At 38.4% G+C, this 26,435-nt stretch overlaps 1 protein-coding gene across 1 annotated transcript in view; it reads right to left on the bottom strand.

The window, feature by feature from the left end:
* NEB (nebulin) overlaps positions 1 to 26,435 on the bottom strand; it is a 214,789-nt gene that overhangs the window by 17,287 nt on the left and 171,067 nt on the right. Inside the window, exons 140-155 of the mRNA XM_063116557.1 lie at positions 19,746 to 19,856; positions 17,767 to 17,871; positions 16,861 to 16,965; positions 15,747 to 15,851; positions 13,415 to 13,525; positions 12,817 to 12,927; positions 12,077 to 12,190; positions 11,875 to 11,979; positions 10,549 to 10,653; positions 9,902 to 10,006; positions 8,400 to 8,492; positions 6,291 to 6,383; positions 4,364 to 4,456; positions 3,813 to 3,905; positions 2,049 to 2,141; positions 327 to 419 (exon numbers count right to left, since the gene is read on the bottom strand). Of these exons, the coding sequence (XP_062972627.1) occupies positions 327 to 419; positions 2,049 to 2,141; positions 3,813 to 3,905; positions 4,364 to 4,456; positions 6,291 to 6,383; positions 8,400 to 8,492; positions 9,902 to 10,006; positions 10,549 to 10,653; positions 11,875 to 11,979; positions 12,077 to 12,190; positions 12,817 to 12,927; positions 13,415 to 13,525; positions 15,747 to 15,851; positions 16,861 to 16,965; positions 17,767 to 17,871; positions 19,746 to 19,856 (1,635 nt within the window). The remainder of the gene's footprint in view (positions 1 to 326; positions 420 to 2,048; positions 2,142 to 3,812; positions 3,906 to 4,363; positions 4,457 to 6,290; positions 6,384 to 8,399; positions 8,493 to 9,901; positions 10,007 to 10,548; positions 10,654 to 11,874; positions 11,980 to 12,076; positions 12,191 to 12,816; positions 12,928 to 13,414; positions 13,526 to 15,746; positions 15,852 to 16,860; positions 16,966 to 17,766; positions 17,872 to 19,745; positions 19,857 to 26,435) is intronic.

Below are 26,435 nucleotides of genomic sequence, written 5' to 3'. Positions count from 1 at the left end.
AAGCATGTGTTTTGCTCTCCCACTGAAATCAAAGGAAATTAATATTACTTAACATTTATTGGATTGTGTCGTAAAGCAAAAAATGTCTTTTAACTACCTTAATTTCATACTTTTTCACAATAACTACCAAAAGATGTTGGGAACAAATTTAACACCACTCAAGAAATAAAAAGAAATAGGGGATAAAGTCACTAACTGGGTGATTAAACTGTTAAAATTAAGTTTGATAATAAAAATCAGGGTATTTGTTATTGAGGAGGTTAAGTTTGGTAATGGTAAATTAAATCTTTAATGAAGATAAAGGGCATTTTTATCTTCAAAAATACCGAGCTAAAGTTTTCTTGATTGCGTTTGACTCTCTCCATCTCTGGAGTAATAGGTGTTGGGGTTCCAGTCCCTAAATTCTCTTTGTACAACACCTGTGTGACAAGGAAGTGTCAAAAATAAAAATACTTTAACGGGCACATTTTAAAACACAGGATCAGCATAGAGAATGCAATGCAGTTTGCTGGTTCTCACATAAAGGCTAAAATGCACACCAAAAGACAAAACAATAAAGGACGGACACACACACAAAACCTATTCTGGAATACAATCTTGATCTATACATTCTGAATGTTGGTTGTAGAGTGATTGTTCTTATTAGTTATTATGGCTACATCCGCTTTTGATTGAGAATATGTTATACTACTTGTTCAACCCTGCTGGAGATTAAGAACATATGCTTTTTACAATGTCACACAGAAGTAAACAGCAACTTTTTAAAAAAAACACATCAAGGGGATTAAAAAAAGAGAGAGAAACAGTTGGAACAATGAGAAACACTTAAAAAGATTCAGGATTATTGAATGAAAAAGATTAGGGTGCAAAAATGTAAATAAAGTCATTGGGAAACTTAATATAAAGATAGACTGGATAATTCTTCTAAAAGTCAATAGCATGTAAAGAAATAGAACAAACCTTTAATAAAGTTAGTTTTAACAGGGTCAAAGGGAAACTATCTTATTAGAGCTATCAAACTAAAATGTTCTTGAATGCATGTAAATCTCTTGTTTTTGAGACAACAGAGATTGGTTTGCCTGTCTCCACTTCGTCTAGCCCTGTGTCTGTACAGCTGTTTGATGTGTATATATGCACTGGTGGGAGGGGTGGTGGTTTGCGCCTACTAACACCAGTGCTTGAGGTCCTGTCTGTACATATATGCTCTGATCATGCATGCTGCACCTTGCCATAACGGAAGGTATACAGATCGTGCATGCACATGGTGTATGCAGTCCCACCCACACAATTCCATGCAGTGGAGATTGGTGGCTCCCATGCCAGTAACTCCAAAGGAGCTATCCAACGTGCTGAAACTAGTCTGGGGATTGAGCTCAGCACCTTGGATAACTTCTTTAGATTCTGACGGGTTCAAACTGAAACCCAGAGCGGATTCACAGCTCCATTGATGTCGGAGCTATCAGCATCCATTGATTCTTGGCATATCTACTCAGTTCAGTTCAGTTGAACTTACTTAAAAGGATTAAAGTTTTACCCACTTCACAGCAGCAAAAAATCTGAGCCAATGTGTGAGTAAAACAAAGTATTAGAAAATTGGAGTTTGGATTTGAGATATGATATTACTGAAATAAAGCAGTGTTACAGCAAAATTAATATTAGTATATTATCCTGTCAAAGAGAGATACTTTTAAGCACAATTGATTTTAATCGGATAGATTTAAGTATGTGTTTTGCTCTCCCACTGAAATCAAAGGAAATTAATATTACTTAACATTGGATGGATTGTGTCCTAAAGCAAAAAATGTCTTTTAACTACCTTAATTTCATACTTTTTCACAATAACTACCAAAAGATGTTGGGAACAAATTTAACACCACTCAAGAAATAAAAAGAAATAGGGGATAAAGTCACTAACCGGGTAATTAAACTACTAAAATTAAGTTTAATAATAAAAATCAGGGTATTTGTTATTGAGGAGGTTAAGTTTGGTAATGGTTAATTAAATCTTTAATGAAGAAGGTAAAGGGCATTTTTATCTTCAAAAATACCGAGCTAAAGTTTTCTTGATTGCGTTTGACTCTCTCCATCTCTGGAGTAATAGGTGTTGGGGTTCCAGTCCCTAAATTCTCTTTGTACAACACCTGTGTGACAAGGAAGTGTCAAAAATAAAAATACTTTAACGGGCACATTTTAAAACGCAGGATCAGCATAGAGAATGCAATGCAGTTTGCTGGTTCTCATATAAAGGCTAAAATGCACACCAAAAGACAAAACAAAAAGGGACGGACACACACACACGCAAAACTTAATCCAACACTATTGGATTGGATCCAGATATGAGTTCATGGAAGAGTTGGATTGGTGGCACAGTTCCACCAAACATCGTGCAAATGGTAGCACAATTGAAACCGGGCCTTGAAGAAACAGTGTATGATATGTTGCACCAGAGCCTAGCACTCATGGAACCCAGTATCTTGATCCTAGCATTAGCAGAACAACATTTTGGAATGTGGGAAAAGGTTGTTATGCTTGCGTGACATGTCTCCCACCCATGCAGCATGTGTTCTGGATCCAACCCATACATTTTGTACATATTCAAATAACTTTATGCTAGTACTGCAGTTAGGAACATTGAAGTTAGGATACTGTGTATATAGGCTGGGTATAAATTGAATAATAATACTTATTTTGCTACCTCTGCCGTTTCTTCACATTCTCACTTATTGCTGCCATGTAGGAGAAGAAAATGACTAGAACTAATCATTTGGTTCTATAGCAGTTGTCAGGGTTGCTGACATGGGGTTGGATCCTGGATCTGGTTTCCATGGATGGAAGGGCTTTGCCCTTCCTTCCTCCCTCTCACCCTGGACCACAGCTCACCCCAATTAGTAGGGTCCTCTGAACCTCTGCTACCATTGGGAAGCGGGGTGGGGAAGTCTGCTTCCACCAGCCTGGTTGTACATGCAAATGGCCAAATCTCAGAATATGCACCCTCAAAGGAGAAAGTAGCATCCGAGGCCAGAACATGCATCTTGGTCTTATTTCTTCACCTTCTTTTGCTGTCATAAGGGAATAGAAATGGGATGAGCTGAAGGGGCAAAGTAGCCAGGCTAGCTATCCTATGGATATTTAAGAGAAAGAAGCCGGAAATGGGTGTCCAGATGACAGTGACTGCTGTGATGAACTGTGGGAATCTATGGAAGAAATGGTCCCCACATTATAGAGACACAAGTATTCGCATGGGTAACTGAGATGCATGTATGTCCACTTGTGGCAGAGTTTCTTCCAAGGAACTTGGTATAATAGAGTTGTATCCCTGTTTTCTCATCCAGAATAGGAAAACTGTCCCAGTTCTGTTTAGAAAGTCTACCAATTTAAACTAAAATTTATTAGGAATAAACAACCACAAACAACATTTTATGATTCTACTTGGGGGGGAAATTAGGGTTTTATTCTAACTTCACACTGCAGCGACACATGGATGCCAAAGACAATTAGAAACAGTTCCTGTTATAAGGGTACAGGGAAGTCACTCTGAATATCATTTGTTTTAAAACAAATAATATTATCTCATTTTGGGAGGGGCAGGGAGAGGAAAAGAGTACTTTGAGAAAGAGAGAGGTAAAAACCACTGCAGAACTAAGGCAACGTTAGTGCTTTAATTTTTCACTTCAGTGATCAATATTTTAGTGATTTGTTTAGAATGATGAGCTGCTATTCAACATCTTGTGGAAGGATTAAAATATAAGGAAATATTAAGTATGGGGAGGTGATTGTTAAAAGGATTTATTCATAGATATTTTGCAATATACCGAGCTAATGTTCTCCTGATTACGCTTGACTCTTTCCATTTCCGGGGTAACAGGAGTTGCCATTCCTGCCCCCAAGTTTTCTTTGTAGGACACCTGTAAGGGTACAATAAAGTATCCACAAAAGACACTAGAATAGATGAAATAATTACAGCTGGATTGTGACTAGTACTTTGTAGTAACGGCGCACATTTAAATCCCATGCTTGGACTAGTACTGAAAAGTAAGAGAAAGCTGAGAATAATTACAGATTATTCATTAAACACGTGAGTGAAAAAGGAAGTCAGAAGTAGCAGTTAAGGGAAGCAAATGTGTGGAAGGGGAACACAGTGTTAATTTTATTGAAGACCATAGGTACATTGGGTCATTGTTTTATTTTTAAATATATATATTTTAATGTGCATGAAGTTGTAAATGAGAAGGTTAAAACAGATCATGAAGAGGGATGAGTCAGAAAAATGGGATGTGGTAGAATGTAGAAAATGGTAGTTAGAATGTTATTTTTAAAAGATGAGTTGAGTTGTTAAGGTAGTTTTGATTTCATTAAGAAATACCGAGCTAATGTGTTCTTGATTGCGTTTGACTCTCTCTATCTCTGGAGTAACAGGTACCGGGGTTCCTTGCCCTGCATTCTCTTTGTACTGAACCTGCAGAATACAAACACCCACAAAGGTGAGAAGATGAGAGGATAGCTGCTCATAAAAAACATTGTGTTATGCAGAACGTTGGTTAACACATTTATTTTGCATATTGACATTTGCACACTGCCCAGTGGGAGTGTAAAATTATCCAACTGGAGAGGCTTCCTCTATATTTTCAAAACATTGTGTGTTGTGTTTTAAGGAAGTGCTGTCCAGAAGTTCTATCTTGGCTTATCGCCATCAACATTTTGTCTATTTAGGACTCTTTGAGATGTCTCCCAGAAAAAGCTCCAAACCCCTGGAATTACAGGTATGTATTTTATGAGGTAGTTTCTGTTTAACATCCTGGTTTGGTTGGGGAAGCCAATAATTAGAAACTCTCTGGTAAAAAAATGTACTATATTTTTGGTATTGAATCGCAAAGTAGATTTCAGTTTTATACAACTCTCTCTGTCATGAGCTTCAATCTAAGCCGTAAAATGGGGCAAAATTTAGGTACAAAAGATGTCAATTGAGATTTAAGTCTTATGAATTTTAAACTGTTGTCAACTCCTTTTGTTTTGTTTTGTTTTTAAAGAAGATAAAAAGAACACCAAACTTATTGCCATTTTAAAAAAACATACTCAATGTCCTGCATTTCACTCCTTTAAAATTATCCCCTCTTCCCCAATTAGGAAAAAAAACACTGTTAAGTGAATATGGCATTCAGTCAGTTCAAAATGTCACAAAGCAAGTGAGGTAAATCTAAAGTTAGAAAACAGGAAACATAGTGTCTGCATTGTAGCTGTACTATGCAAAAAATAAATTCTAAAAATGATTAGTATTGCGAGGAGCTCAGGGAAATGGGGAAGGTGCAGAGGTCATGTGAGGAGAAAGTAATACTTATTGGCACAGCTTCATAGTTCCTTGATAATTGTCAACATATGTTCTCTTATTGACCCATGAATTTGATAGCCATGGTTGGCCAGAGAGAATCCTCTTGTTCTCCAGGCAAATCTGCAGTACAGTATTACATTCAATATCAAAGTGTTTCTAGCACCTGAAATGAAATCTGCTGTTTATAGCACTTATGATGTGGCCAATTAAGATTTGTTTACACTATTTGGAATTTCAGAACCAAGAATCAGGGATGACAAGTACTCAGACTTGCCAGGATTTAATTTGAATCAGTTTACGATGTCCTGAGATAGATAGATAGATAGATAGATAGATAGATAGATAGATAGATAGATAGATAGATAGATAGATAGAATAATAAATATACTGAGTAATAATCCAGAGACCACAGTCTAAACACAATTATGCCCGATGATGTGAACAGGCTTAGGTACAATTAACTTTGTTTTCAATTATGCCCAGAGCATCTCTGAATATGTGTGGAGTGCCTATCACCACTGACTAAGCACAGCTAAGCTCCACATGCCACTGCTGCTGACCCTCACAGGGCTACTAGCCCTGTGAGGGGCAGTGATGCAGTGAGTGATGCAGCTTGAAGATTTGGGGGTACCACTGCAAGGAAGCAAGTTGTCAATTACTTTGTTTTGTTTCCATGGGTACGGCCATTTAGACTTTTCTGCCTCAGAAACCAAACCCATTTAGTTCATCTCTGCCTGTTTAGAATTAAATGTGTCTATGTTCTCCTCTCAAGGAATACAAAAAGCAGTTGTTGAAGCTAATGGAAGTTATAACTTGAATAATACTAGAGGAATGCTTGATGCAGGCTGATTATGATGGCACAAGTTAGCAAGGGAAATAAAAGACTGTTTAGTAAGGTGAACAGCAGCACACTGTTACCGTACAGCTCACACACAAATGAGCGTAGAAAATAATCAGCCACTACCGAGCTGATGTGCTTCTGTGTCTCCTTGACACGTTTTACTTCAGGAAGATCAGAAATCGGAGTTCCTTTTCCAATGAGCTCCTTGTACTTAATCTACAAAGTTGTAGGCAGTTTAGAAGAAACAAGACAAAACAGAAATCAACTTACAACATACATATCCATTGCACATGAGAGAACAGAGAAAGCAAATATAGTTGAATGTTTTCACACCGGTGGAAACCAAAAGCATTGCATGCACCCATGTGGAAAGGCCGTCATCAAGAATGACATCTGCAGAAAATTAGGAAACAACACTTCTGTAGAATTCAAAATGTTAAATCTACAGCCCTATCTACAGTTTAATAGCAGTGGGAGGGTCCTAGCTGTACACCATGGGCCAGATCTTTCACTAAGGCAAGCAGCTTTTCTGTTGGGATGAAAGCTTTGCACCTTTCCCCAAAATTAGCTTTATCTCTCTGTAAACAAGTATGAGGTTTGGAGCTATGGTATATACCTCAACCCACTTGGATGAACATGACGAAATTCATCACAAAGCTTCTCCTCTGTAGCTCCTGGCTCACCTTATGGATGCTTTGTATTGACAATGCCAGGTGGTTTTTCAGTTAGAAGCATAGTATGTTCATGAAATATCTCAGCTGTATCCCAGTGTGCTACTGTTATTAGGAAACCATAGTAGGGCCATTGCCAATAATGGATTCCTTCCATTTGAGATAGATGCCACTATAAATCAGGTTTCCATCGTGCTTAGGAGAGTGTGATGAATCAGTTCAAATCCTAATACTTTCCTTGGATTATTCCCACTGGAACCTTGGGAGACAAGCCAAAGTTCCATGGGCTTCAGACACAAACAATGAATTTTGGGTTGGATCCAGACTTAGTCATGGTTAGAGTAAACCTATTGAAATCAACACAACTGAAATTGGTCATGTCTAAGTTAAGTTTGACCAATTGTAATTGGTCTACTACTCTAAGCATGACTAAGTCTGGGTCCAACCCATCTTATGCAGAGGGGATTTTTCACATTGGCAATAAGAAATCCTCACAGAGCATTGCCTAATGCAGAAGATGATGATGGAACCTCTGCATACATGAAGTTCTAATTAAGATCCACCAACTAGAAAAGTTTGGGCCAAACCCTATATATACACATTAGTCTCTAATAGATATTAGACCCCTATTTAGAGAGATCTATTCACCTAATCCAATAAGAATAGTCATGCCTAAACAACATGGAAGCCAATAGCTATTTAAGATTAACTTAAGTCCTACTCATTTTGTGGGATTTAATCATGACTAACTTTAGATAGACTGGGCCTTATATGCAGTAGGACTATTCCAGGCTTTTGAAGAGTGCAAGACTAATATTCTGGGTTCAAATATTTATTTTTACAAGAAAATTAAAATAAATCTGGATGTCCTGAAAAAGTTCAAATTAATAATATCTGTACTTATTATCCACCTATTATACACATATTACGAAGGCATCCTATTCTATCCAACATGGGTGAAGGCACATATACAACATTAATAAAAACATTGGTTTACCTCTTTTTTTAACAAAATGTAAAAAAAGGAAAGAAAGACTTTGCATAAAATACAATCAAAGCAATAATATTTTTAATATATATATATATATATATATATATTCTCATACCATATATACTGGGAGAGGTAGAGGAAGTTGAAATAGAGAGAAAAAGAAAGAAAGTGAGCAAAAACCAGAAAGATTCTCAAAAATCACCACCAATTTTAAAATATTTGCTACCATGAATATCTTATCAGCATTTGGGACAAGATATAAAGTGAATATATTTTCTGTATTTCATGAAATGATAAACATTAGTTGAACATTAGAAAATGTTAATAGTTAGAGTTTTCCTAACGGGAAAAATACTTTACATATTAAAGTAAAAATAGAAAGGACAAGCTAGTTAGCAAATTATGTTTTGATTAATGGTGAAAGGCATAGATTTTTTTTTCATGTTATTTGAAAATGTTTGTAAGTTATTCCAGAAGTGCTGTTAGGATCATGTAAGGCAGATGAAGTTTTATAAGTTGGAACAGCTCAGGGTAAGAGTGTTAAAAAAAAAAATCCATTCGGTTTTGTACCGTGCTTATTGCATCCTGGGTTTGTTTAATTCTCTGCATCTCGGGCGTCTTTTCAATAGCTGTTCCTGTTCCAATATCTTCTTTATATAAAATCTTAACCAAGACAACAAGATTGAGCATAGAAAACAACATCATCACTTGCAACAGAAAGGCCACAAAACAGTCTCAAGTAGCAAGAAAGCTCTGACTGGTTTCTTGATAGCAAACACACACACACACAGAGGAGTCATACCAATTGACCTGAAAAGAGTATCCTTAGGTGAAATTAAGAAATATTACTTTTAGTGGTGTTTCTGAGGACAAAGCACTCAGTGGCTCAAGTCCCTAGCCAATACAGAGAAGCAGAAACTAGAGCAAAAGGAAAGAGGCTGAATTTTCTAGAATTTGCAATACTGTGTATTTTTGCCCAAACAAGGGGTTTTGATCAATTTTGTGGCCAGGATCCAAAGACACAGATCTGTATACATATGAGGGAAGTATAGATGTAGTCTTCTGGCTACAATCATCCATGCTGTGTGAAATGACATACTAATCTTTTGGAGGCTATAGAGGGGAGTGTTCCCCTCATATATCCTGGTCCAGATTTTGTATATGAAAGGTAAGTCACAATGGCATTGATTTCAGCTTAGATATATGTCTTGCAACTTTCCACTGTTCTGGTCAGACATCCATCAGTAATCATGGCCAATAAAGACCTTACATAATGTCAGTATTTAGCGTCTTTTTGGGGACCTTCATGATTAAAACACACTAAGAACAATTAGCTTCTAAAAGAGGACACAGCAAGCTGCTAACAACTCGCTACTAAAAGAAGACAGAGCAAGCCCACAACACCGCTCATAGCCTGCACATTCACATGACAAAACAAGGACAGACATTTCTTAATACTATTCTCAGATGTGCTTAACACAATCTACTGTGTAACCAAAAAGTAGATGAAAGAAAGAGGGGGACCAACAGGCCCATCTAATGAGGATAACATTTCTGGAAAATTATAAAGTTTGGATTCTGTGCACTCTTGCGTACAAGCTTAGGATCAAATGGCACATTACTGCACTTAGCGTTTTTTTTGCTCAAAAGTAAATGCAGGGGCTCTGAGCTGCAGTCTTGATCCAGATCTAGATCAGGGAACCCACACCTGCAATTTACATTGCCAAAAAGTGATCCATTAGTATCTAAGGTTCACTATTTCATAATGTAAATTGTAGGTGCAGAGACATCTATCTGGATCAGTACCACATTAAGTGCGAAGGGTTACAGCCCCATACCCCCATGTGCTTGGTTCCTGATCTGGATTAGATTCTCCTGGCCTACTTTTGAGTAAAAAAAGACAAAAAGATGAAGCTGATAACTACATCTTTAAAGTAATGTGTAGTTTGACCCTTAGATATGTCTAGTATACAAGGAGCTTCATGGGCATCAAAGATGATTCTCATGGGTGGAAGAATTTGCAACATTAGGACACAAAAGGGATGATACAGTGTGGCATAATATAAGGTTACCGTGCTAAAGTTCTTTTGGTTTTCCTTAACCCGTAGTATTTCCGGTGTTTCATTTACAACCGTGACTTTTCCTTTGCTGTCCTGTAGATCATGTTGGTACTGCAGCTGTTAAGAGAATTCACTTCTTTAATTTATTGCTCTTGCCGAAGAATTCAGCATTGCTTGTTTATTATTTGACTTAAAAAAATGCATCAGATAATGATTCTGAAATCTGTATCCTGACAAGTCACATGTGCCATTTGGGTATTTCCAAGGTCATCACCGCAATTCAGCTGATATTTGCACACATGGGAGTGAGTGGAGTGCCAATGTTGGCAGAAAGTCAGGATATAAATATAACAAATAAACACCCTTCCGGTAGGGATTTGGCTGTTCCCCATGTTGTTGTTATTTAGGTGCCACTTAAAGACACATTTATTTCTACAGCCTTTGGGGTATAAACAAGTGCTGCATTTATTCTGAGTTGATTGTGCTGATAGCTTTATTTTATTTTATTATATATTTTTGATATTAGAGTTATTAGTTTAATGGTATTTATGTATTGTATTGTGTTTTATGTAGGTTGTTAGCTGCCCTGAGTTCTTTGTGAGGAAATGCAAGATATAAATCAAACAATCAAATAAACAAACAAATAAAAATATGAATACCATGCTAAAGTTCTTTTGGTTCTCCCGGACTCTCTGCATTTCAGGTGTGTCTAGAACAGTTTCGTAATATGACATAGTTCTCTCTGCATCTTCCTTATACTTTTTCTGTTTTCAGAGAGAAAAGAAAAAATATTATAGTGGCAACAAGACAAAAGAATATTTTTAAGAATATATATATATATATATACTCAGTGTCCAAGAGACAATTCATGCAACAATGTTTCCAGCATTTTGAAGAAGCACCTATCAATTGGAAACAAGATGGCACACTGATAACATTTTCTACAGCTCATTTTATTAACTGACCCAAGTTTATTAAGTGATCAAGGGAATTTTTTGGAATATAATTATATTTATGCTAGTCCTGATAGAAGGTTCTTTTGATTTTTGTTAATGGTTGGAAATGATTATTTTACAACCTGACACATATGTCTCTTTTATTTATATTTTAGGTTTAACTTATGTTTTAAGTGCACACCTAAACATTCAAAGCATGGACATGACAAACATAAGTTTGAAAATGCGTGTAAATAGGTACACTTGTCAGAAGATGTGATTGCATGTAGTTCCCAATTAAGTGTACACTTGATGGCAAAACCTAGTTTTCTTCTTCATCATGTGTTAAATGGCCCATACGTGAGATGAGTCAAAGAACATTTATTAGAAAATACTTGGAAAGATGGAGAATAACAATCCATCACCTTCTGAGGTGAGATGACTCTCAGACACTCAGGCCTTAGCTAGACTTAAGGTTTATCCCGGGATCATCCCTGTGCATCTAATGACACACAGGGGATCCCAGGAGCAGGCAGGGATGATCCCGGGATAAACCTTAGGTCTAGCTAAGGCCTCATTTATAGTTCTCGATCAATGAGCAAAATACTGAGGACCAAACAATCTCCCCCAGTGTGTATGATGGCTAGTTAAATTGGAAGACAATTTTTGCTCTAATATATTTTTGCCACTCCAAATATATTATGAGAAGTTTTCAATGAAAATAAAAGCCATAAGAACATTTTGAAAATATATGGAACTTCATAGCAATGTGACACCTGTTCTATGGATTCATGTGGAGCAATTCTTTTTATCTATTTATTACATGTATATTCCATCTTTCCTCCAAGGAAGACAGAGTTCCCAGGCAGTCTGCCATCTAGACCCAGACCTGCTTAGTTTCTGCAAAGTTTTGTATTGTTGGGTTTTGTGTGTGTATTAGGCCCTATGAGGTTGTAATCTTCTGTTTTAAAAGGACTACTTTTTTAAAAAAAGGACCTCTCATTTAAAATTTAAAAACGGCAAAATTATCTGAAAGCAAAGACCTCATACCTGACTTGAGAAGTTCTTCACATGGTGAGCATGGATGATATCTGGAGTGTCAACAACAGAGGTATAGTTGGCTTTTTCCAATTCTGCAGAATGCTTATATTTAATCTGTTGGTGGAAAGGTCACAGGTAGATATCCATCATAACTACATTTATAAATACATCTTCCCTTGGAGAAGCTATTAATAAAGTTGTTCTCACTGACCTGGCTAGCAATGTCTGTGGCATTCTTTGCCCTCATATAGTCAGGTGTTTCCAGTGAAAGGTCTGTCAGGCCTCTTCCTTTGATTTCCATCTCCAGAGCTTTCCTGTATTCTTTCTGTGTGGTTAAAGGAGAGTGATAAAGATGAGACGTCACAATGGGGACATCCCAGTTCACCAAGGATGATTTTGATGTGGGTCTCCCACTAGTCCATATTTTCAGAGGGCTGGAGGACCTCCATGGGAAAGAGAGGGTGGGGAAGTCCAACTTAAATCTGTAAATCCAAACCCACTGGGTTGAATTCAGATGTTTCTGTTCTACCATGCCTTTTAAAAGAATTTGCTTGCCTTACTTTCAATATGTTGAATGCTTAATTTTAAAACAATTCCTTTGTTTTTAGCTGCTCAGTTATTTATCATTTTGAAATGTTGAATTTTTGTTGTTGGTTTTAATACAATACTTTTAAAATCTGTATTATTATTATTTGCTACATCATTGGTTTTATTGTTTTTGCTTTTATTATGTACATTGCCCCCGAAAGATTCTGTTACAGGGGTGAATCATAAATTGAATGAATGGATGATTGATTGATTGAATGAATGAGATGTAGCCACATCATGAATTCCTTCCACATGTTCTGGGGCTTCTGACTAATGTGCAGAAGGAGAGAGTTGTGGTGGTTCCCATACTGCTCACATCAGAGAAGTCTCCAAAGGTTTATGCCAGCTAGTAGTGTGCCTCACCTCATTCAAGATATAAGTTGCATTCTTTGCTCTGATTAAGTCTGGGGTCTCTTCCAAGATGGTTAGACCTTTACCTCTCACACCTTCTTCCAAATCTCTCCTATATTCTTTCTAGAGGGAAAGACAGAAAAAAGGAAGAAAAGTGAAGAGAGAGAGAGAGAGAGAGAGAGAGAGCTTCAAGGGGGGGGGGAGAACAACAAACAAAAGCCAGCAAAAAACAAAAAAACAAAAACAACCCAAAAAACAGATTATCTTAAAGCAACAAACTGTTATAGGGTTTATAGTGTTTAAAGTTCTACAAAAACACACAGATTAACACAACAACCTCATTTAAAAAAAATACATAATACATATAGTGGAACAATCTGCTCAACCAACAGGAAAAGCACTGATGTTGCTAATACAATGAACAATTAGTTAATTAAAACACACACAAAAAAAACTACAGACTATAAACAAGCTACAAACACAAACGGAGTCATGCTTAAGGTAAATATTTAAAGCTAGCAATGACAGCACTGAAGGGTTTATGTTGGTGAGGAAAATTAGTGAAACTAGTTGGGTTTTTCATAGCAGAAGACAACCGAGTAGCTGCTACCTCGCTTGCTATTTTGGTGGCATATCTGACATGCAATAAAGATGGCGTAATCTCCAGACCGGTAAGGTTCCTGCCCTTAATGTACTCTTCAAAGTCTTTTTTATATTCTTTCTAATAGGAGTTGGAAGAAGAAGAAGAAGAAAAGGAGGAAAAATATAATTTATTTTGGAACTTTGCAAAGTATACCAGGAAGAAGAATAGTTTCCAGTTATTGTACCTTCGTAGATAGTCTTGCTCTTGTGCAAAGTTTTCTGCTATTCTGTCATTTATTGGTGTTTTGCTATACTACAAATGAACACTTCATGTATTAATCGCCAGACACCCTTATAGTCCCTGGTTGGATCTTGCTATGCTTTAGTACACACTAGCTTTTATGGTGGGTCTGGAAAAAGTATGTTAAATTAACCAAGAACTCCACAGTATATGCATCTCATTTCCGTTTTTACTCTCCCATAAACCTGTTCAAATGCCCAACACTGTTCTGAAGGGTTGTGTGATGAAAACAATTGACAGAAGCACCCAAACATTATGACCAAGTACCTTATACAGGTATGTTTCACCCTGTATAAGTTTGATGCTGGGACAGAACAATACCAAAACTTCAATCAGGTTATGAATTAGAACTGTGTGAAGGAATAGAATGACATGGGGGTTAGGAAGAGAAATACTGAACACTGAATATAGACAAGAAATTTCAGTGTGGAAACACAGTGGTGGCTGATGGGAATATAGTGTGTGTGTGTGTGTGTGCGAGACAGAAAGCGAGAGAGATAGGAATGGCTTCATTCCCTGACATAGCCAGGTTCTTGAGTTCCCCTTAATGATAAATGTCCTGTAGCAATAAATGTTAAAAGCATTTAAATTAACACTAAATGCTATCAATCATGGTTTACTTAGGGGCCATATACCTGTGTTATTTAAAATGGACATTGGCTCTGATTTAGCACTGGCTTGCCAGAAACAATTTGGGTTTTGTTTCCATCACAGTTAAGGTGCTTAACTGTATTGGGAAATGATGCACAGAAGTAACAAAAGGAAGTATAATTTAAATCCATTTCACAAACCGCCTAGTGAGGATGCTAGGCAGAGCCACTAGTAATGGGAAAAGATACAAGTATGGCTTTTTATGAAGGGCTTCCTAAGTAGCTGAAGGCATCCCAGGGCTCATTTCCATTGCACCCATGTACTGTGGGATCATTTTCAATCAGGGATGGCAAACCTCAGGCATAAGTGGCAAAGGCAATGGGGATTTGTGGCATTCCTGGAAAGGATGAGGGAAGTGCATGAGCTTGCCTAGCCAGTGCTGCACTACTACGTGCTTCGTCAACTAAGGCACAGAAGAATATATATATGGTCCAAACTGCACAACAGAGAAGCTTTATCTTATACTTGTCTCCCAGTACATTTGCCTAAAGGACGGGTGAACAAACTTTGGGACAATGTATCACGAAACGTTAAGAGGAGCTGAAACAATCCATAGAGTCACCCAAACATCGTGACCAAGCAACTTATACAAGTGTATTTCACCCTGTATAAGTTTCAGTATGGGACAGAACAACGTCAAAACTTGATACAGGTTATGCAATAACTGTGTAAAGGAACAAAACAACTGGCCAATGGAGAAAAGAATTAATTAACCATTGAGACAAACAAGGCTTCAAATGTATCAGGGAAGGAGGTATTTATTACAATTTTGTCCTACTACGTTTACCTACTGGTGAAGTCTTCTGGTAGTCTAGGGAAACTGACAATTTACAAGCCCTTTCATGAACTAACAAACCCAGATTTCCTTAACTCCACATATTCAAAGAGAATGGGCCAGCCCGACCATTAGGCAGAATGACGTGACTACCTCAAGCAACTAATTTGGAGTGTTGTGAAAGGGCAGCAAATTGTTAGTTATTTAAATTGTTAGTTATTGTTGCATTTTAACTGCTAGGACAAGGAAAAGGCATTTGTGGGGTTTTCTGCCTCAGGTGCCAAAATAACTTGCTTCGCTGTGGGTACTCTGCACCTTGACTTGGGTGCTGGGAGAAGGAGCCATTTGCTGCTCCACCTCAAGCAGCAAAATATCTAAGTTTTGCTCCTATTCCTATTCCAGTTTTGCTCCTATTCCCCTTTTATTGAGTCAATTAGTGACAGACATCTAATAACCTATGTTGTGCGGGAACTGTAAAGGTGAACAGAGACATAATTATTACAGTTCCAATTATACCCTCAGAATGCATCCCCATCACTATACCATTTGAATGTGACTGGAAATAATACATATAAGATACAGTGCTATGCCTACATTTTCTGTCCGACTGCTTTCTATTACAAAGCATCCTACCTCGCTTTGCATGTGCTGAGACTCCTTAGCAGTGATGTATGTTGGTGTTTCAAAGTCTAGCATGGGCTTCCCTCTTTCCTTTTCATATTTTTCCTTGTACTTCACCTGTCGAGAGGGAGACAAATGTTATCCCAATGGCATTACAGTCGTATATAAATACAAGTGCAGAAGTGGTCCTGCAGGGAAAGCAGGTACTTTTCTCCCCCTCAAGAGAACATTATGCTCAGTTTACAAAGCCAGCCATGAAAAGTGCATGGCTCCATGGTCTGTTAGGTGTCATAGGCAGTTACCGTCTCACAGAGCAGGCACACAAAGCACTGAAATGCCACTTACAATGATCACAGTCAAGCCATTACCATGGTAACATGATTACTGTCAAAAGAACACTTCTTCATATGACAGACTCCACGTTGCAGTCGCAATATACGGAACAGCAACTACATGGGTCACTTGTATACCTCGCCTGGCAGTGCCATAACTTCACCTAAACTGGAACCCTGGTAATGTAGAGATCATCTAGAAACCAATGTATGAGTGCACTGTTTATTCCTCTGGCACAAAATGTGGGGACATAGAACAGACAGTTGGAGAAACTGTCATGAGGCTCTAATGTGCGAAAAAGGATTTGAGGCCAATTTTAACTTTTAATTCACTAAGAAATTGGTTGCAACTGATTACAGGGTTTTATCCAATACAAGCAGCTACACCTCACAAAACAAGAAATGTGCAAGCCACGCTAAATCTCCACTGCAAACTTCAATTATTTCAACGACATGGCTTCTTTCAAGGGACTCTAGTGACCGTAATTGTGTGAGGGAGTTGGGAGTCTTAATTAGAGAGTTCTAAGCAGCTTTACATAACTAGAAATCCCAGAGTGCCCTTGAGGAAGCAACTTTTTCATTTGTAATGCAGATGTATTCAAACTTCATTATTTATCCAAGAGGGAGTTAACCTTTATGCAATTTATACCATGTTACTGTTTTTTAAAAGTGGTACATTTTTCACTATCTTGTTGTCAGACTGACGATTATATGATGTGTTGTGGAGTAACATTGCTAAGTGGATGATGGGTTGTAAATAAAAATAAAAAGTAAGAGGTTCTTATTGGACTTACTATGCTCTGGAGTTCCGAGGCCTCCTTTAGATGGACCTGTTCAAGGTTATCTGGAACCACATGGTAGTGACCTTTACTCTTCTCATATTGCTTCTTGTACTGGTACTAAAGGGAAGGCGTCAAAAACCACCTCAATAATAATAAAAAAAGGCCTAACCAGATCAGCTTCCTAGGCCCAGCTAATCCAAACATTTCAATAGTCAGACAAGAAATCAAAACTGCATGTTTAAAAAAGAAGAAGAAGAAGAAGTAGAAGAAAGAAAGGTATAAAATAAAAAGAAGAAAAAAGTCCAGGCTAATATTGAAGCACTTGGAATATCTACTTGTCCTTTTTAATATTGTGCAAGAAGGGACAAGAAAAAAAGAAAGAAAGAAAGAACCAAAGAAATACAGTAAATATGTGATACAATTAAAAACGGATGGTACAATGGATCTTCTTCTCGTTAGCATATTCATCATTCTGTGATCTAACAGCAGGATGATAAATTCCAGAAAAAGCAGATTAATTCTGAAAAGGTTTTAAAAGTTAAAGATGAATAAATGCTTCCAAATAGCAGTAATAAGTACAAAAATAAAATGTGGAAACAAGAAAAAATGGTATTTTTGTTAGTCAAAAATGTAAGTTAAAAAGGCAAAAAGAAGCTGCCATTAAAATTGGTTAGAAGTTTTACAATATTAGCATTTCTACAGCTAATAGAAAATTGTCTAGAGACTAGAATTATTAATGTTGCTAGTCCACGTGGGGAATATTCATTAGGCAGGAGAGAAGAGATCACTACCAGGTGATTTCCTAAGAACAGTCAAGGAGGAAAACTGTTACAGAAGTTGTTAGCAGAGATTATCTCAGAAAGGCGGTTGGGATGGGATGTTAAATAAAATAGATCTGGGGTTGGCTAACAGGCTTACAGAACTGGCGAGCTGGCTGGTGTTCAAGACGTGATGCATCGAGAGAGATTCAGACATGTCTGTCACTGGCTTGTGAAGTTTCTTCAGGTCTGCCTTATATTTAACCTGTAGTGATTGTCGGGGGGTGGGGGAGACAAACAGCTTTGGTTAAAAAATGCAAAAGAATGCTTAGAAACACAACACATGAAGGCTGTAATCTTAGAGCCCATCAACAGGCCTTCGGAGTCATAGGATTTAGCGGAAGTGCTGCCTTGCAGTCGGAGAGCTCCCATTGCCATGATTTTACTGGCGGTGGTGTGTCGCTAGTGGTTGGGGGGAAAGGGGCAGGTCAGGGGTGATTAGGAAAAGCCTTGGATCTGCAGGATCCAAAGCCACTCAACATGGCGTCCCCCCACCCAAAAGGGAGACTAACTACACTAGTCCTGGAGCTGGTGCAGTGACTTTCCCTTCTTACTGGTGCCAATGGGAGGGAAATGTTTTTAAAAATGGAATGAAGGAAAGCACCCACTACACCTTCCTTAGGGCTAAGGGAATGGTGGTTCCTCTACCCCGACACCCAAATGTAAAATTATGTCCCAAGAAGGCTAGCGGATGATTCAAGAAGGAGCCAAAGGGAGAGGTGTGAGTGGAAAAGAACAGAAACATCTTGGCAGATAAGACTTCAGTTTTGAGTGAGACACAGAGAGGGGGGGGTGAGGGAGAGGGGGACAGGGGACCATATGGAAAGAAGGACAGGGCTCCTGAACCAACAGTTGTGTAGAAAAGGAAAATTTCAGCAGGTGTCATTTGTAGGCATGCAGCAGCTGGTGAAATTCCCTCTTCATCACAACAGTTAAAGCTGCAGGAGCCCTGTCCTCTTTTGTATATGGTCAAGAGGGCAGGGCTCCTGCTACTTTAACTGTTGTGATGAAGGGGGTTATTTCACCAGGTGCTGCATGCATACAAATGACAACTGCTGAAATTTCCTTTTCTGTTAAAGATACAGTAGCTCTGTCTTCTTTTCCATAGGGATGTGCTCTGCTTCTAATCAGACCGGCGAATTAGAAGCGGAGCGGGGTGATTCGCCTCCCCTTAAGGTGGAGGCGAAGAGGATTGGGGGGCCGGCGGAGCGTGGCGAAGAGGATCGAGGTGAAGGCAGATCCTTCGCCTCGATCCGGAGCTCCGCCGGAAAGGTAAGTGGGATTAACCGGGCCCTGCCGCTGTCGCTGTCACCAATGCGGCAACAGCGGCAGGGCCCGGTAAACCCCCCCTCCCTTACCTGCCTCCGTCCGCGGTCCCTCGGCTTCTTCAATTGACCCCACGGTTCAACCAGGAAATCTTGCGGCCCAGACTTCCTGGTTGAACCGCGGGCTCAATTGAAGAAGGCGACAGACCGCGGATGGAGGCAGGTAAGGCCCCCCTCCCCCTTGGTCCCTTACCGGGCTCTGCCAGCGTTGCTGCATGGGCGGCGACGGCGGCAGGGCCCGGTAACCCCCCCGCCCTCCTCTCCTGGCCTTACCTGGCACCACTCCCCTCCACTGCGGAGCTCCGATTCGGAGCCGGAGCTCCGCGGCGAAGAGGAGCGGAGTATGGGCAGAACGGCATGGAGCGGAGCGGGCCGATCTGAAATTTTCAGATCGGCCCGCAAGGCGGAGCGGGCGGTCCGTGCACACCCCTACTTTTCCATATGGTCACTCTAGGCAGAGGAAGAGAGTAAGTTCTGGAAAGCGGCTCTTGGGTGTTAACTCTCTTCGGAGATCTGTTGCAGGGAAGTGGTTTTTGCTGTTGGAGCATCTAAGCTATTTGCCTCCACCAATGCTCAACCTATGTATAACGGTAAATAACCTCAAATATTACAAAACACCATATGTCTCCAGCGTCCTCCTTCGACAGGAAACCAAACCTGGGTAGGTTCTGCACCCATACAACTTCTCACCACTTAGAGAAGTGGGGCACACACTGTATATCAATATGCTGAAAGGCTAATGGGTCAGACATACCTCACTAGCGATGTGATGAGCATCTTTTAAGGACTTGTAGATCTTGCTCTCCTTCAGGTCATATTGTGGCCTGTTTCCCTTCTCTTTGTCAAACTTCTCTTTGTATTTCACCTAATCCCAAAAGAACAAGTATTAAGTCTAGCCCTGAATGTTAGCTTGTCTGGTGCCAAGAGAGAGAGAGTCCACAATCAGGTTGTCAAAGTGAACCTGATTGCAAGAAGATGGCTCAAAAGATGCATGGCATAAGAGCTCTTTAAAACAAAAGACACCATTACAAAGGTCAAGATATTTCACTTAATGCAATAATGAAGTTGACACATGCTACATTTACAAGATGACATTTCCCTCTTTCATTCAGTGGTTGTGTTTCAGCTCCACATTCCAAGTATGTAATTCATCCATTGAAAAGAATTTGGAAAAAACTTGCAAAACAGTAACAAAGCATGGTGAACAGGAGACAAAAGGGCTAAATTATGGAATTATGAAGGTTATTTGTCCTAAAATGGGCATCCTCCCCAAAATTAATTATGATACAGAATACAGAGTAATGGAAACATCTGCATAAAAGCTGGACTAAAATTTGTTTCTTGCCCTTCCTTTCAGAGCAGCATTTTGGTGGCAGACTAAGGTAGGTTTGGATTTGAGGGTGTGGCTTTCCCGTGGCTCAGCATGATTTTTAAGAGAAATGGTTTCAATTTTTATTTTTTATTTTTAATGATTAAGAATAAAGGTTCCACTAAACCATCCTTCCCCAAGCTGGTGAATTCCAGACAGTTTGGACACAATCCAATCAGCCCCAATTAGCATGGCTAATGGCCAGAAATTCTGGGAGATGCAGTCCAAAGCATCTGGAGGGTACCTGGCTGGGGAAGACTGCACTAGATGCTCTGTTCTCTAGAACAGATTTAGGCAGGTGTAGATCTGGATCTACTGGCAGATTTCAGCGTGATTTGCAGTAGATCACTAAGAACTTCTGACTTGCAAATGTTTAAAAATAGAAATAGCAAAATGCCCCCCTTCCCCAAAATTATACTAATGAAATGAAGAAAACTTTGGGTAGCAAGGGATGGATTTTTGTGTGGAAAGACCGTGGTCTTGATTCTGGTACTCAAAACATATTCCTGCCCTTAGGATTCTTTCATTCTAATTTCATGCCTTTTGAAACTAGCTTCTGTTGGTGGTTCTCAGGGTTCTAGTAAAGAAATAAAGCACTATGCATTTCTGTTTAAAATTATTTATAACCAATGCTTAGTAGAGTGTCTGAAGCGTCCATGTAGTGACAATGGATGCAAGCAAATATACCCAGATGGATTTCACTCTAATGGGGTAATGACCATATTCAACAGAGATGACGCTTTTTCAGCTGAACATGTTACTGGGTATTACTGCCAAATCTGTTACTACTGTTACTGCTGCTGCTATTCCTTAGCATTAATAGCATACTAAGTGTATAGAGCAAGTTTCTTAAGTCTTGAAAGCTTAATCACCAATGTTACCAAGTAACTTTAAAAAAGCAGCAGCAGCAAGATATTAGTCATTTACTGTGGAGGGGGGTATTAGTATCTTCCCCCTGAAAGAGCTGATTGACATAACTGATGAAAGGAATACATCATGCTAGGGAGCAAGGCATACAACTGCAAATAAATACACAAATTCATTTTAACATTAATAAATGTGAAGAGACCACAGGGCAAATTTAAATTACATTCCATGACTTTGAATCCATCAAAAATATTGGCAAGTTCTTATCCACACATTCCTGAACTGTTCATGCTGGACAGTCTCATCTTTTGGACTTGGATTGACAAAAGATGTTGGTGATCATATTCAGCAGACATTCAAGCACATAGGTTAGATTTCCTTTACATGAAAATATAGAAGTTTATGGGTACTGATGCTCTTCAAAAGGACAATACTGTTTTCACAATGACATACATAGACATTATTAGAAAAGACGAACAAAGATTATAGCCCCCATCGAGAGAGATATTTTGTATGTGCTCAGAAGGCAAGTGACATCTCATTTTTAAATGAATGATAGCTCCACATGACACAAACCACTTTGTAATGTCATGTTATTCATTGTTTTCAAAAGTACTTTGCCATGTGGTGTACAGGCGACTGGCAGGCGAAAATAACAAGAGACTAAAAAGTTGTCCTGGACACAAAGCGGTAGTGGTGTAACTCTTAGGGTAGTAACTGAGCATATTATTGCCGAATTGATCCCTTTACCATCATAGAAATAGGGCAGGGTGACACAGAGGGATCTACCAGAATTTCATTTCTGTTCACAAATCATGTGAACATGTCCTTTTCACAATCCTGAATGTGAATGCGAGAGAAATGCTTTTTTCAAGAAATGCTCACAAATTCCTGAATTTACGATTGCATTTGAAAAATGCATTTATTTATATATTTTTAAAAAATCATACTTTGATATGGACATTTTTTGAAAAATACACATTTTCACACTTTATTCTATGGGAGAAAAGTGCACACCTTTGAAAAATACCCACAGAAACGAACATTTCCCCCCATTTGAAATGCATGCTTTCCCCATTCAAATGAGCTGAAAATGAAAATTGGAGCAAGCCAAAACAAGCTTTGAAGTGATAATCAGAGAATTTAAGTGAGCTCAAAAGTTGCTGGTCCTCCCAACCTTAGTGGCCCATTTTTTATATAAGAATAATAACACCATATTCAGACAGTGCGGCATCCAAGGTGCCCCAATGCAGGAACACTTGCACAGGGTAAATTTCCTAACCCACTTTTCCCATTACAGAAAATTGAGAGCTGGAGCGGGCAATTGCATGAAAAGACCTAGCGCAAGCGGGACCTCTGCTCCTTGATCTCCCAAACCATTAGATGCCACCTACAGTGTTTTTGTTAAGTGATTGAAAAGCTTCATGCACTTTCTCAGTTCCTTCTAAAAAAAACCTGGCAAATTGCACCATCCTCATATTAATGATGGTGAATTAAAGTGGAGAAACTGTGACTTGTGAAAGGCCACCAATGACTTCAAGGTTTAACTGAGGTTTTTTCAACCAGGGACTTCCTAGATCATATTCCTAGCCACTGTGCTATGCCAGCATTAATTAATTAAACCATTTTGTTGATTTAAAAAAAAAAAACCACAAAAAACTTTCAAGTGTGTATATATACTTCATCACATTATTCTGAATCAAAATGATGAACGTTAATGGGAATCCATGTGTTTGTGTACTTTCTTTTAACAAAAGAATTCTCATTTCAAGTTTGTCAAATAAATAAACTTCTCACTATATCTGCAAATCCTTGACTCTACGGATAATACAATACACACATTGAGGTCTCAGATGCGCAACTCTTTTCCCATTCACTTCAATAGAGGGAACTAGCTCCTCACCCACAAAAGAATGTATGCATGAAGATGTATTCCATTGAAATGAATGGGGAGAAGTTTACACACGTAGAAGCTTTGACTATACATTGGGGGGCTTGCACATTGGGGAGAAACAATTTAAAATGCAAGTCTCTCATTAACATTAGTGACTTCTATCAAGATTCTTTACTTGCTAAACAAGATTGCAGCAGGCTTATCTTGTAAAACTCAGATTCAGGGTATGAGCTAATGAATGATAAGAGGCGGAAAGTGCTAAAGATTAAAATAAATTTCAACAACAAAACTCTAAGACGTGACATAGACAGAAAGCACCAACAACAGAGACAGTACAAGTGACAAATCAACCCCTAAGAGAAAGTAAACATGTTGAGATGCTGTATACCTAAAAGAAAAAGAAAACAGAAAAGAAAAACAGAAAACAGAAGACACATTCATGTCTGCTCCCCAAAGAAAGTTAGCTTCTTTCAAGAACAGAATACTACTCTTAAAATGTATTCCAAGAGTCACAAGATGCTAAAAGTATTACTAGATAAAACACTCTTATTGGAAGAGCCTGTGTATTTTGTTGATTTTCATTGTAAATTATTGATTTTTCTCACAAATAGGAAAGGGTGATTTTCATGACATGCAGTAGTTGGTGCATGCAATAATGGCAAAGATAAATTAGAAATAAAACATCTCCCTTTTTCCTTATGAAACATGTATCCATGATGTAGATAGTTATGGGGCAAGTTTTCTTTCTAAACCATTTGCAAGTGAGTGGGGAAGGATAATCAGGAATTGTCTATCTCTAAATAACAGTGATTAATAGTTATTTCTCATAAATTTGGATCATAGAAACATAGAATAGTAGAGTTGGAAGGGGCCTATAAGGCCATCGAGTCCAACCCCCTGCTCAATGCAGGAATCCACCTTAAAACGTCCCTAAGAGATGGCTGTCCAGCTGCCTCTTGAATGCCTCTAGTGTGGGAGAGCCCACAACCTCCCTAGGTAACTAGTTCCATTGCTGTACTGCTCTAACAGTCAGGAAGTTTTTCCTGATGTCCAGCCAGAATCTGGCTTCCTGTAACTTGAGCCCATTATTACTAGTTTAACTGTAATTCACCAAAGCCTTCCCCCAAAGTCAATGACTTTTAAAGTCTAATTCAAGAAACCCTGCGCTTCCTTGGGAGTTGATCTGGGGTACCACAGTGAGAGAAGCAGTAATGGTGAACAAGCTTCCGTGGAAGTAACCACTACTGTATTGGGGACTGTTCCAATATATATTCTCAGTTAGTGCACTGCAATGATGAAGTCCATTAAGCATCAGGCTTCACCATGATAGAAGGAAATGAATGTCTAAATACTCTGTAATAGTATTTAATAGCAATTTAAGAAAAAGTATTTCACAGCAATGCTTTTTTAAACGGTAGGCCATAGCAGGTAGGTGGGTGTAAATGCATGCGTGAAAGAATTAGAGATTTGAGCTCAACTTCCAGCTGCAAAAGGTCTTAAGTCAGCACTTTCCTCATCCTACCTAACTTAGTATGCTGTTCATGATCAAACACCGAGATGAATCTTTAGTTCTGACAGGAGTTACCAGTTTTAGTCAGAGCTAGTATATAATTATTATAGATGAACTACAGATTAATTCCATATTATCATTGTATATTTATGTGCACATGAACCTGTGTGCACAGTCGGATACTTAGGCTTGTATCAAGTGCAAATTCTTGCTGCAGATTTTAGCATCAGTACTCTGCTTGATATAAATTATTTAATTTAATGTTTTAACAATGTATATTATATTTTAATTCAGTTTTATGTATTTTATATTTACTGTTGTTCCCCGCCTCGATCAGAATAGAGAGGTGGGTAAGAATTATTATTATTATTATTATTATTATTATTATTATTATTATTATTTGGGGGGTGTTCTCCACTCACATACACAGGTTTTCAGACACCTCAAGCTTTTTCTTGAGTTTGAGCTGTTATCAAAATTACACTTTAATCAAATTCACTGTTGAAGAAATTCCGAGGCACAGCTTTACATAAGAAAGAAAGGGGAGGTCTCAGAAATTTGATACAGAAAAGATGAACGAACAGTGCAGCCCATTGACAATCCAGGCCCGATTTCATGTGCCAAGAATGTAAAATCCAGCAAGACTCATAAAATTGGCAGCTGCGAGGAGAGTCACTTTAAATCCATCTTACATGACTACTTAAGACATTAGCTTTCTTAACGTGTCTCATCATGGGTGTATCATACGATGCAGCACCATGGCCCCTCATTCGTCCTTTGATGTATTCTGCCTACAAAGCGTAGCAAGATAGCAAGATTAGAACAGCAAACCTCCAAAGGTACAAAACAAGAACCTGAGGTAAAAATGAAGGTGGCCTTTGTGTCTTCTTTTGGAAATTGGGGTGGGGGGGAGAGAGAGAAGAGTTTCATGGGAGACAGCATGTGTCGGCAGTACACCAACTGAAGTCATTTGAAGTTTTGCAGGGAGCAAAAAGGCTTATATCACAGCAGAAAGCTCTAAAAGGCAACACATTATTTAAAAGATGTTTTTTAAACATGTATGAGGGAAAATTCCGACACTGCCAGCTGCACCATACAAATATATAACAACACAAACATTAAAATGGCTGCTCAAGATCATAGGTAAAATAAACACAATTGGAAAGGAGACAGTTATATATACACACTTTCCCCCGCAGTGAAGAGCAATTCTCAACAAATTTCTCACAAGCTTCGAGAAACTGTGGAACAAAAAATCTTCATCAAATTTTAAAGAAAATGGGTTGCTTTTTCCTTTCCATTTCCTTTAAATTTGTTTATATGGAAGAAATGTCAGTTATGGAAATCTGTAATTTCTCAAAGAATTCAAGTAGAGATGTAAGAGATTCAGATTCTACCCCAAGCTGCTTAGACTTCCTGAACTGGTAATACATGAAATGCATTTTAGTTGCATGGAGTTTTTCTTGACAGAAGAAATTAAATTATCACTATGCATGCTTGTGAGAGATTCATGTAATTGACTGTTAACAATGTGATTATCACCAACAATCACAACTGTTAACAATGTGATTGTCACTATCAGTGCCTTCTGCATTTAATTTCCTTCTGATCTCACTGTTTACAATTCTCCACCCCAACTCCCGCATTATACATGCTGTCTACAAAAATTGCAGAACGTTTATGATGGAATAGATATGTTAGTTTTTAAGGTGCTACAAGACTCTGTGTTGTTTTAATATATTTAAAAAGGTGGAGCTATAAATCCTACCAGCAAAAACTAAAAATGATCAATGCACTGGAGCAT

This window comes from Elgaria multicarinata, chromosome 2 (genome assembly GCF_023053635.1).
Source record: "Elgaria multicarinata webbii isolate HBS135686 ecotype San Diego chromosome 2, rElgMul1.1.pri, whole genome shotgun sequence".
In the NCBI taxonomy this organism is placed as follows: domain Eukaryota; kingdom Metazoa; phylum Chordata; class Lepidosauria; order Squamata; family Anguidae; genus Elgaria; species Elgaria multicarinata.
The sequence above is the reverse complement of the archived record's forward strand: the minus strand, read 5'-3'. Positions and strand labels throughout refer to the sequence as shown.